A 13,190-nucleotide genomic window follows, 5' to 3' on the forward strand; every position below is an offset into this window, starting at 1 on the left:
AGTAACACATGGGGACTCAAAGGTCAAATCTAAACCAATTAAAGAACTACAGGCCAAGCAAACTTAAACACCACAATTATTAAACACTTCTATATATGAGAATGGGACATGTATGTGCACTTATAGCTTTAGCTTACCAGAAAATGCACCAGAGACACACAAACATGCATGCGCAAACTGTCAGAGACACTACGAAAGTACAGCTCACCTGGTTAATGTGTTTCAGTTTGTCTATGATCTGGTTGATGATTGGCTCATGTGGCTTGCTGTTTCGGGATTCTGAGCTGGAGTGCAACCGCTTCGGGCCAGGCCCCACAAACCTAACAGGGAAAGAAAAATCTATTGTTTAGAGAAGATAAATAAGTATAGCACCCTTAAGGAAAGCTACATGACAGGAAAATGAACTGACCAACTGCATAATTCTAAAATTACTGTTTACCGCCATCTAGTGTTAATAAGATGGATTACAGCTCCTGTTTTTTGTTGTTGTTGTTTGTTTGTGTTTGTTTGTTTGTTTGTTTTTAGCTTAGTGCTCCATTCCACCTGGAGAGCGATTTATAACTTAAATTTCCATCTCTGGAGGCATAATATCTTGGAGTATGCCTTGTCATATGTCTAAATTAAACAAAGATTAGGTATATTTCTGCATGGTAAAACAATATATCTCTTAGAATGCATGTTACATATACAGTATATTGTTGAAAAGTTGCACAAGCCTTTAGCAGCCTGAGTAAAAGATCTTTATATATAAAGGTTCTTTCTCAACCTGATGAAGCTTCGGTGATTGTCATAATGTTTCTTGTTCACCAAACTCACTCAATACTTCTGGGGCCTGTTTCCGAAAGGAGGTTCAACAAAATCTGAGTCTTACTCTGAAATGTAAATGGATTCAACCTCAACATTAAAGGAGCCAAGATAATACAATTTAACTTAAAAACTACAGACAAAAAAGATCTATTAACTCTTTACTTTACCTCTCCGGAATTAGAAATCTTCAAGTACACATAGCGAGTATCAATGTCTCAGAGTGGACTCGGACTGTATCTATTCATTTTACCCTCAGATACCAGAATTCTGATTCTGATTCTGAAAACAACTTGGGAACAACTTCCAAAGAAACTTGACATGTTAACACTTCAGGACATGAGTATTTCTTTGATTAAATTACCTCAAAATACAGTGCAAATATCCACTAGGATGCAGGGATGACTGTTAAAAGCAGATATTGTACAGGCATACAACAGTGATGTAGTATTCTGTTACATTTGCATTGCATGGCATTTATTGAGGATTGTAGGGGATCTGTGTACAAAATGCATAATTTTATATCATGTTTTTTAGACCACCACTTTCCAAAGCCCTCTTTTTCTTCAGTCCTGAAGTGTATTTTGCAGAATTCTGTATGTGTGTGTTTGTGCAGAAGGTGTTTGAATGAATACCTTCCATCACAGCTTTGCAGCTAAAAGCATGTGTTTACACCAACTTGAATCGTGATTGACAACATAAAATTGAAGGTACCTCTGCGAAATGAAAGATGGTGAACACAAAGGGTGTATCTACATGTATATTCCACCAACGAGATTACGGCAAATGTGGAGAAGATGGATGAAAATGAATTTCAAAAAGTTAATGAGAGGAAACAAATGCTTTGCTAAGCATGAGGTCATTCATGTGTCACAGCACTGAGCACACATTCACACGTGCACACACAAACCAACAATGCGATGGACAAACAAACATTTTTTTCCTGCCATCTTTTTTTATGTCTCTCCCCTAATTCATACTCTGCATTAAACTCAAATTACCTTTCCCAAGTTCTTTATTCTTCTTATTGGTCATGATCTTACTTTGTGTCTGCTGCTATTTATCACATTAATAATGGAGAGAAAAATGTGATCAACACGTGCAGGAAATGAGGAGATATGGCTGGAGGAGGGAGGTTAGAACAGTGGGCTTTGGAGTAAAAATAATGAGCTGAGGGTGGCACGGTGAGCACTGTTGCCTTACAGCAAGAATGTTCCAAGGTCAAGCCCCGGCTTGAGCATGGGGAGTTTCTGTGTGGAGTTTGCATGTTCTCCCTGTGCCTGCCTGGGTGCTCTCTGGGTACTATGACTTCCTCCTACGATCCAAAAACATGCAAGTGGGGACTAGGTTAATATAATACTCAGATGTTGTTGTGTGAGCAAATGGTTGTCTGTCTGTATGTGTTGACCCTGCAATGGACAGGCGACTCTTCCAGGCTGAACCCCAACTCTCACCCGAAGGCAGCTGGGATAGGCTTCAGCACCACTGTCACCCTTAACAGGATAAGCAGTAGAAAATGGATGGATAATGAGCTGAGGCAGGTTATTGATTCACAAGAAAGATGCCAGTCAGATAATGTGGCAAGACATAATTTAGCATACATCAATATTAAACTCTTCTCACCACTGATAGGGTCAGCTCCTAGTTTGATGTATGTATGTATGTATGTATGTATGTATGTATGTATGTATACGTGATACCCACTAATGAGTGATCACCTTAGTGAGGGTTTGTGAATTTGACATTTCATGTTTTGATTTTATTTCTACGTGCCACCAGCCCGTTTCACTACAATCATCTTTGCACATCAGGAGTAATTTATGTGTATTGTCGTCAGCAGGGGGCAGTGTTGTAATTTACTTGCCTTCAACACCAGTTTAACTTCTGCAATTACTTCCTCCAAGTCAGCCACTTGTCTAACTAATGATAACCCCTCTGAAACCATTGTACTCAGTTATGGAGTTCCACAAGGCTCTGTGCTTGGGCCAATCCTCCTCACCCTATACATGCTTCCTCTAGGTCACATTATTAGGAAACACTCGATTAATTGTTGGAAGGATGTAATCTATGAAGTAGACACAGGCTGTGGCTATACAATAATGTCAGAGAAAATATTTAAGAAGTTATTCCGAGGAAGTGAAAAACCAAGGCTGCTCCAGTGCAACATAAAACTGAAAACATATGGTGGTCACGCAGTACCGGTGCTAGGAGCAGCAAATGTCAAAGTGCAACATGAAGGCAGTGCTAAGAGGTTAGCGGTAGTGGTCGTGAAAGGTTCAGGGACCAGCTTACTGGGGCGAGGATGGATCAAAACTCTCAAGATAGATTTGGAAAATGTACATAAGGTAGAGGGTCAAGAAGAAGCACTACAGGAAGTACGATTGAAACATGGCAGGGTATTTAAGGATGAGCTAGGGACACTAAAAGGTTTGGCAGCTAAGTTACATGTACCTAGTGATGCAAAGCCCTGCTTCTACAAGCGAAGGTCAGTTCCCTTTGCAATGAAAAAAAAAGTGGAGCAAGAACTAGAGAGGCTCTCAGAGGAGAAAATCATTGAACCAGTGACGTTCTCAGACTTGGCAGCACCCATAGTGCCAGTTTTAAAACCAGACGTTGCCAGGATTTGTGGGGACTATAAGTTAACAGTAAACAAAGTGTCACCCATTGAGCAGTACCCCCTTCCCAGAATGGAAGATATGATAGCTTGTCTTACTGGGGGTGAGAAATACACCAAGCTAGATATGAGCCATGCATATCAGCAAATAGTATTGGATGAAGAGTCAAGGAAATATGTCACAGTGAATACACATAAGGGACTTTTCACATACACAAGACTGCCCTTTGTTGTCAGCTCCAGCCTAGCTATATTCCAGCGCATGATGGAGGGAGTGCTACAAGGAATTGAGAAGGTTGGCAGTATATCTGGACGACATCATTCTGACTGGAAAGGATGACAAAGAGCATTTGCAGACACTGGCTCAAGTGCTGCAATGGCTGGAAAATGCGGGACTACGCTTAAAAAGGAGCAAGTGTCAGTTCATGGAGACTGAAGTGACATTTTTGGGACACAAAGTGGACAAGACCGGGTTGCACACACTACCAGCAAAGGTAAAAGCAGTACGGGAGTACTTAGTCATTATGGACGCTCACTCGAAATGGTGAGATGTCTATCCAGTAACTTCCTCTACTGCAGCAACCACACTAAACTGTCTTAGGAAAAGTTTCAGCACACATGGTATACCAGAAATGATTGTCTCAGACAGCGCACAGTGTTTGTGTCAGTGAACAAACCAGAGTTAATGACATGAAATGGGATAACACACGTTACATCAGCACCGTATCACCCATCATCTAACAGGTTAGAGGTTAGGTGCAAACCTTCAAAGAGCTTATGAAAAAGAGTAGTGGGGATACAGTTAGAGACAAAGTTAAATAGGGCATTGTTTAGCTATCGTATCACTCCACAGTCAACAACAGGACTGTCACCCGCTGAGATGTTGATGGTAGGAAATTGAGATGTACACTTGATCTCAAACACCCTGATCTTAAAAAGAAAGTAAAGGCAAAACAGGCAAGTCAGAAAGCATATCATGACAGACATGCTAGAGAACGCAACTTTGAAGCAGGAGATTCTGTTTGTACACGGAACTATGGACATGGACCAAAATGGGTGCCAGGTCTGATACAGGAGGCTCCAGGGCCAGTTTCCTACAAAGTGTTGCTAGGAGATGGAAATCTAGTCAGATGACATGTGGATCAACTGTTCCGCCGACAGGAGGCAGGACTGTCAGTTTTGAGTTAAGATCCGGTGCCAGAGGAGGAGCTTGAGACAACCGCACCACTGACAAATATGTTAGGACCAGATGCAGGTTCTATGCAAGAGGAGGACAGTGTCATACCTACAAGAGAGCAGGAGCAGGTGAGCAGTGCACCAGCTGGTGCTCCAACAACAGACTTGTTCTGTTCTAACAGAGTCAGAAAACCACCTGCATACCTGAAGGATTTTGTGCGGTGAAAAAAAAGAAAAAAAAACGGGGGGCAGAGATTGACAGTGGGATATTTTGGTGTGTTTTGTGGAAATGAAACTTGAAATGTTCTGTTTTTCGGTATTTAGCTGTTCAAGGCTGTGCCAGGGTAAATTGAAATTTTCCACAACTGTTGTTTATGGGTTTTTGTTTTTTTTGTTTAGAACTGGTTATTGTAATGAAAGTGAACTAAAGAATAGTTTCTATTTAAGAAGGGAGGAATGTTATGAAGTGATCTGTGAGCTGTGCTATGTCATTACACTCCAGACCCAATAGGGGGCGTTGTTAAGAGGTGAACTCGGTTGTATCGGATGAGCAAGAGGAAGAGGTTGTTGCCTATGAGTGAATGTCATGTCTGTTCTGGTGCTTCCAATAAAGCCGTTCAAAAGATGAAAACATTCCCTCCTGTTTTTGGTATGGAAGATATTACAGACCACAGTATCCTAGTACAGAGACTAGACCATGAAATTGGGATTAAAGGACCTGCCATAAAATGGTTTAAGTCACATTTATCTGACAGGTTTCAATTTGTTAATGTAAATAATGACCATTCGGAGAATAGCAGCGTTACATATGGTGTACCACAGGGTTCAGTTTTCGGACCACCTCTCTTCATTCTTTACATGCTCCCCATTAGGTGACATAATCCAGAGGCACTCAATCAACTTTCACTGTTATGCGGATACACAACTCTACTTGTCGATGGAGCCAGATGACAGAAGCCGGCTCACCGATCTGCAAGACTGCCAGAAAAACATTAAATCCTGGATGTCCTCGAACCTCTTGCTACTGAATTCAGATAAAACTGAGGTCATCATGTTTGGACCTAAACACCTCAGGGTCAGTTTGCTACTGTAGATGACATCACCCTGACCCTGAGTACAACTGCAAGGAACCTTGGAGTCATTTTTGACCAGGACATTTCCTTCAGCTCCCACATAAAATATGTGACTAGGACCGCCTTCTTCCACCTGCAGTATCGCTAAGATTAGGAATATCCTTTCCCAGAGAGATGCTGGGAAACTGGTGCATGCATTTACAACTTCTAGGCTGGACCACTGCAACTCTTTCCAGTCAGGATGTCTGAGAAACTTTCTAAAGAGTCTCCAGCTAATCCAGAATGCTGCAGTGAGGGTTTTGACTGGAGTTAGGGAGAGAGAACACATCTCTCCCACTTTATGCCCCCCCCCCCCATGTGCTTGCTCATGGAGAATTGTTGGGTGTAAATTTATTGAAGGAGTGTTGTACTAGACCTGCTCTACTTGTAAAGTGTCATGAGATAACTTTTGTTGTGATTTGGCGCGATACAAATAAAATTGACTTGACTTGACTTTAGCTTCGCTCCACTGGCTTCGTGTAGGATTTAGAAAAGATTTCAAAATCCTTCTGCTGACTTATAAGGCTCTTAATGATAAAGCTCCATTCTATCTGAAAGAACTCAGTATTCCTTACTGTCCTACCAGAGCACTCCGCTCCCAGAATGCAGGTCTGTTAGTGACTTCCAGTATCTCTAAAAACTGACTGGGAAGTAGAGCCTTCAGTTACCGGGCTGCTTTACTGTGGAACCAGCTCTCTCCATGGGTCAGAGAGGCAGACACTAACAACATTTAAGTCCAGGGCTAAAGACCTTCCTCTATTACCCCTTTCACACTGAAAAATGCATGTCAACACAAGTTTTTGTCCCCGTGTTTGCTCGGCCTTAGGGCGCATTCAAGCTTCCAGCAGACGTGGGTCTGAACCCCCGCTGTGACAGCTGCATGCCTGTGTTTTTCTCTCTTGCACGTCATCGCGCTGGCAATGTCATCATTACACATAAAAGTGTGCTGTGTCTCAAAATGCTGGTGATATTCCCATAAATCACCATGTCCCGTATGGTTCCAGAAGTCTGTCGCCTGATCTCCTCTTCACAAGCAGCTCGCGGACTTCACAATCTTGCCAGTGCGCTGCCATGATCGATAAAAAAGATGTGAAGATCGCCATACCATTTCTTTATATACCCAGTCGCGCTTGCGCAGTTCACATTAGGGTTCCTGATTGGTGGGAGTTCCCAAGCATAGATTAATTCAGGTAAGATCATACACATGTAAAGTGTTTGAAAAAAGAAGTGAAATAGAGTTTCTGGGACATTAACAGGAAGACTGATCTTATAGCAGAGGTCAAAACTTTATTGAGAGATGAGTGAGCAGCTCTCGCAGCCCAGCCCAGCCCAGTGTAGCCCAGCCCAATTTTTTTTTCCAGAACTTCCACAATGACAGCCTGACAGGCGGCACAGTGACAAAATCAGAATGCGACAGGAAGGTACCTGAGACAACGTGGGTTGCCTTTTTCACACTGCAGGCGAGCCGCGCAGAGCCAAGCCGCTAAACACCCATGTTCACCCGCGTTTTTGCTGCAGTGTGAAAGGGGCTTCAGACTACTGGGGGACACATCTGGTTACATGGAGCCCTCTTCTCTCCTCTTCTCTCCTCTCCTCTCCTCTCAGCATATTTTTGAACTGTCACTTTGTAGTTTGGCCTTGGTGTCTCGCACTCTCTCTCTCTGTGTTTCCACAGATCCACTGGAGCTCCATTTCTATGCACCAACCACCACTGTTGGGAAATTTACTTTGAAAAAGTAATTAGTTACTTCTGCCCAAAAGTAATGGAATTAGTAACACTATGAAAGTAACTAGTTACCAGGTAAAGTAACTATTACGTTACTCTTTTTCTTTTAAGTTTAAAAATGTCAATGGATTTTTATTCAGAAAAATACAGCTTTGGCTCCGTGTCCTTCTCTGTTAGCAGAGCTTGCGTTAACAGCACCTGGCTTGCTATCATCATAAGTGGTGTCAACGGTGTTTCTGGCCACTAGTTTAGTAGAAGCATGTGCCGTGGACAGGTGATAGCAGCCTGCGCTGTTCCTGATGAAGTTGCTTGTGTTGAGCCAACACAACCAGGAGGAGAGATTAATTTAGAGATTTGACGATGAATTCATCTGAAGAAAGGACTTTCGGCCTTTGAGGCTTAACATTCCTTTCAGAAGCCTGCAGTAGGATTTACCGTGCGATCTCAAACAAAGGGTCGTAAAAAGGGGGATCACCTCTGGCCATTGACCCCCCCCAAAGTCCACACCCTGCTTGACCAGAAGTTCGCGTGCCGCACCGCCATTGGCTGAGAGCCAGCACGGTCCACAGTAAGTGACATCACCGGTCTGACCAAATAATGGCACAGGACCAAGAAAGGCTTTTTTCTCTTCACATCATGACCTGGCAGTGTACCGGACAGTGAGAACTCAGCAGACGGACACCTCCCCCCCCATCCACATATCCAGACGAGACGCCGTTGAGCCACGCTACCCACGTGAATTGGATTCCTGGTGAAGGAAAGCTCGGCCAAGCTTGTTCACCCCTCCACCAGTCAACTGCAGCAGATCCGTGTAGGTTGCCTGCCGCTGTTTATGTTTCCCTCCGACCCAAGCCGGACCCCGTGCGCACCGGACCAGCGGAGGTTGAATCCCTTACCGCCCCACCGGACTAAGTAACGATTCTCCTAACTAGGCATTTTCTGGGCAGAGAGATACCTTAGTTTGTGTTTATATATTGTCTACGAATGTACTGTTTTGTGATGGAAGTCCTGTGAACAGCAGATGCTATTGTACGGCATTACGCCGTAACTACTGGAACTGTGATTGTTTGAAACGGTGATATTTTCAAGAAGGTGCTACCTGTTTATTGATGCTAAAGAATCCTGCACAATTGTATTGAACACGCATTTCGGGGTTTACTTCTGCTTTTTCCTCTCTCTCTCTCTCTCTCTCTCTCTCTCTCTCTCGTTAAGCCTTTCGGCTTGCTAACTGACCGCTCCACGTGTTATATACCGGTAGGAACCACCCCCGGGCGTTATTACACTCTGTTTTAGCCCAGACGCCGCCCGCCAGCACAGGCGCTAAGACTACAGAACTGTACATTGTATTGGCCTGTAGCCTCATGTCGTGCTAATGCCCACCTCCTGGTGCTACACCAGACAATAACATTATCTGCATTTCCGCCACGGCTTTAGCGTCATTGATTGTCCGTGATCTTGTTACTTTTGTTTTGGTTCCACACCCGACGCTGCCAACTAGCGGCTAACCAGCCTCAGCTGTTAGCCTCCGCTGCTAACGCTGACTGGTTGCTAGGCAACCAGGTTCCCCCCTCCTTCTTCTCTCTTTGGTACACTCACACACACTCACACACACATGCATGTTATCGTTTTGTATCCTTTGGTTAGATTGAACAGTTATATCAACGTGTTGCTGATTGATTGATGCATTGTGTTTAATAAACCCTTTTTATTATAAGAGAGAAGTCGCAGTGTCCTTTTGTGTACAAAACTGTGGTCACGTGTCCAAGAAATAGCCAGCGCTCGGACCTCACCCTTCCAAGATCAGGCCGGAGCTACCCCTTAAGGGCGTCTCTATGGTACTGGGGAATGATCTGGCTGGCAGTTGTGTGTAGGCGGGTGTTCCACCACCACCCGTAGTTGTGTCTAAACTAGTGGTTTCAGATAGGTTGGAGGTGGGGAATGCGGCCATGTCAGCAGTTTTTCAAGCTTGCATGGTGACTCAGACGAAAAAGGAGTCTGCTCCTGGCCGGTCTGGTTCTGGGGCTCGTGAGGGGAATGCGCGGCTGGGCCATGGTCCACTGCCTCATCTCCCTGCGGGGGTGTCTAGGGAGGACTGGGTGGCGGGTCAAAAGGTAGATTCCTCCCTTTCACCATTGTAGGTTGAGGCACAGTCAGCTGGACAGATCAGGGACTTGGCCAAGGGGTATGTTTTGCAGGAAGGGCTGTTGGGACGCAAGTGGGTTCCCTGTGATGGTAATTTTGTGGGCAATGCGGTTTTTCAGGTTGTTGTGCCAAGATGTTTTCGTGATGTGGTATTGAAGACTGCTCATGATGGTTGTGGACACTTGGGCGTGAAAAAAAACATAGGACCGTGTGTTACGTTATTTTTTTTGGCCACGGTTTAAGTGTGACGTGTCCAAGTATGTCAGGTCATGCCACATTTGCCAACTTGCTGGTAAGTCCACCCAGGGTATGAAGCCTGCTCCCCTTAACCCCATTCCAGCCGTAGGTAGACCATTTGAGCATCTGGTTATAGATTTCTGGGGCTGCTTCCCCCTTCCCGGTCTCGTTGTGCGTACATGCTAACAGACATGTGTCAAACGACCCGGTATCCTGCTGCCTTTCCCCTGCGCTCCATCTCAGTTAAGTCTATAGTTAAGCCCTTGACTCAGTTCATTTCTACATTTGGTATCTCCTGTGTGATCAGAGTGATCAGGGATCCAATTTCACATCCAACATGTTTGGGCAGGTTTTGCAGCAGTTGGGTGAGGCATAACCGTGCGTCAGCATATCATCCAGAGAGTCAGGGAGCTCTTGAGCGATTTCATTGGACCCTGAAGTCTGTGTTGCAGGCTTATAGTATGGAGTTAGGACAGGTTGTTGGCTGCGAGGGAGGTTATCGAGGCCAGTACAGGTTTTAGCTCTAACAATCTGGTTTTTGGCCATTCTGTGCGTGGTCCGCTGGCTCTGATGAAGGATGGGTTGGTTGAGAGTGAGCCACCAAGAAATTTGCTTGATTATGTCAATGGCTTTCGCCGCCAGCTGTACATCGCGGGGGAGGTGGCAAGAAAAAACCTGAAGGGGGCTCAAGCTGTTCAGGAAGAGCAGTATGATCGGCTGGCCGAGCACTGCCAGTTTAGCCCTGGGGACCAGGTGTTAGCACTCCTGCCGGTCCAGGCCTCCCCATTTCAGGCTAAATTCGCGGCCCGTACACAGTTGAGAAGAAGGTTTCAGAGTTGAATTACCTGATTTCAACCCCGAACCGTAAGAAATCAGCTCAGTTGTGCCACGTGAATTTGATTAGGCCGTATTATGCTCGTGGTGTTTCTGGCTCCAGTGATTTAGATTGGGGTGGGGTCCACCCTGTTTTGATGGTGGATTCAGTGTTGTTAGAGGTCAATGGGAGTTTGGACAGTGAAACGAACACTGAGATGCCTTCTGATCCCATTATGTGTGGTAGCTTGAAAAATTCAGAATCACTGTGCCAGCTTGAGGTGCTGTTGGGTCACTTACCTGCGCTGCTGCGTGCTGAGTTGGTTGACTTGATCCGGAGGTTCCCGGCACTCTTTGGAGATACGCCCACATGAACGAACCTCATTGAGCATGATATTGATGTGGGGGAAAGTCCTCCCATCAGGCAGCGATTTTATCTTTGTCCTGCAGAGAAGCGGTAGGTGCTCGAGGCTGAAGTCCAGTACATGCTGGATAATGGGATTGCGGCCCCATCCTCCTCTAGTTGGGCATCACCTAGCTTGCTGGTTGGTAAGTCAGATGGGTTACCCCGTTTCTGTACAGACTATCGAAAGGTCAACAAGGTCACAAAGGCAGATTGTTACCCCTTGCCATGAATGGAAGATTGTATTGATTTGGTGGGCTCTGCTGCATTCATGAGTAAGTTTGATTTGTTAGAAGGGTATTGGCAGGTTTCGTTGTCTGCTTGGGCATGGGAAATTTCAGCCTTTGTGACACCGTTTGGATTGTATGAGTATACTGTCATGAGTTTTGGCCTTTGTATTGCACCAGCCACATTTCAACGCCTCATGAACATGGTGGTGGCAGGTCTTGAGGGCTGTGCAGTATATCTTGATGACATTGTCATGTTTAGTGACACCTGGGTAGATCACATCCGCCGTATTGGTGCTTTGTTCAGTCGCTTGGCTGAGGCACAGCTCCCTGTCAACCTGGCCAAGTGTGAGTTCGGCAAGGCGTCGTTGACCTATTTGGGCCGGGTGGTCAGACAGGGCTAGGTGGGTGCAAAGGTTCAAGCGGTCACACATTATCCAGTCCAGTTCTTGCCACTAATAAAGAGCTTATGCGGTTCTTGGGTCTGGTCAGTTATTACCGTGCCTTTTGTAAAAACTTCTCCACAGTAGTTGTGCCCCTGATGGATTTGTTGAAAGCTAAGGCTAAGTTTGTCTGGTCTGCCCCGTGCCAATTGGCATTCGAAAATGTGAAGTCTTTATCGTGCTCCAGTTCTCGCTGCTCCACAAATGGATGAGCCTTTTAAACTGGAAGTCAACGCTTGTCTTGTTGGGGCTGGGGCTGTGTTATTACAAGAATTGGATGCAGTTGATAGACCAGTTTGCTACTTCTCAAAGAAGTTTAATGTGCACCAGCTTAACTACTCAACAATCGAGAAGGAAGCATTAGCTATGGTCTGGGCCCTCAAGCATTTTGAGGTGCATGTGGGTTCTGGGGTCAGCTCTGTTGTGGTTTACACCGACCATAATCCACTTACTTTTCTTTGCTCCTTGAGTTGTCCAATTGTCGATTGATGAGGTGGACTTTGTTTCTTCAGTCCCACCATTTGGGCATCAGACACATCAAGGGTCATGATAATGTTGTGGCTGATGCCCTTTCATGTGTCGGTTAGGGTTATCAGTCAGGATAATGTGCTGCTTCAGCACAGTTTTTTTAATTTGGTTGTTCTTGTGTGTGTGCTACTTCAGCACATTGTTGTTTTTGTTGTTGTTGATTTTTGTTTGTGGTGTGCCCGTTGCATGTTCGGGGATCCCAATGGGGCCCCTGTCTCAAGAGGGGGTGTGTGATGCCCCAGGTCCCTTGTTGATGTCATCTGTGTCTTTGTGTGTTGGGTGGTGGGCGTGTCCTTCTGTTTTGTGTGTGTGTCTCTCTCCTGCAGGTGATTTCCTCAGCACACCTGGGCCCTGTGTGGCTGAGTTGATTTAAGCCCCTGCATTTACTCAGTTTCTCTTGCTTCTCCTCCAGGCACACCGTGTGGGTTCTGTTGGTTTGTTTAGTCATGGTGGTTTGATTTCCCCTTTGTTTTGTTCACACAGACAACACCAGCACACATGCACTCTACACACGCATCCACACACGCTCGTTATTAGATACCACTCAGCAACTCGCAGCCCAGGTGAGCCAGTTAAGTGCGCAGTCTCGCCGTCGCGCTCCCAGCCCCCGGGCCGGCTCTGGCACCTGCCCTAGTCCCGGCGGTCCCGCCCGGCGGTCCCGCCCGGGACGTCCCCACCACCAATCCGGACCCCTACTCTGGTGAGTTTGAAAGATGTCGCGTGTTTCTATTCCAGTGTCGGCTAATCTTCTCTCAGCAGCACCAAGCCTTTGCCACAGATCAGGCAAAGATCTATTTTCTGATAGGACTACTTAGGGGGAGGACCTTAACTTGGGCGGAGGCGCTGAGTGGTCGGTCAGACTTCGACTCATTAACTTACGAGGGGTTTATTAACCAGTTCTGCTCTGTTCTGGTCCTCTGTCTGTTTTTGATCACCCTGACCATCGTAGCAATGCCTTGGCCCGC

At 45.6% G+C, this 13,190-nt stretch overlaps 1 protein-coding gene across 3 annotated transcripts in view; it reads right to left on the reverse strand.

The window, feature by feature from the left end:
- The window catches only part of gpc3 (glypican 3), a 231,442-nt gene that overhangs the window by 87,448 nt on the left and 130,804 nt on the right, over positions 1-13,190 (reverse strand). For all 3 annotated transcript variants that reach the window (XR_015119113.1, XM_086222963.1, XM_086222965.1), the window contains one exon: positions 209-320. Coding sequence is in view for 2 of the 3 variants with exons in the window: in XM_086222963.1 (XP_086079089.1) it covers positions 209-320 (112 nt within the window). In the remaining variant the exon portion in view is untranslated. The remainder of the gene's footprint in view (positions 1-208; positions 321-13,190) is intronic.

Source organism: Aulostomus chinensis, chromosome 13 (assembly GCF_037954235.1).
Source record: "Aulostomus chinensis isolate RoL2024-O1b breed Wild chromosome 13, RoL_Achi_v1.0, whole genome shotgun sequence".
NCBI classification, from domain to species: domain Eukaryota; kingdom Metazoa; phylum Chordata; class Actinopteri; order Syngnathiformes; family Aulostomidae; genus Aulostomus; species Aulostomus chinensis.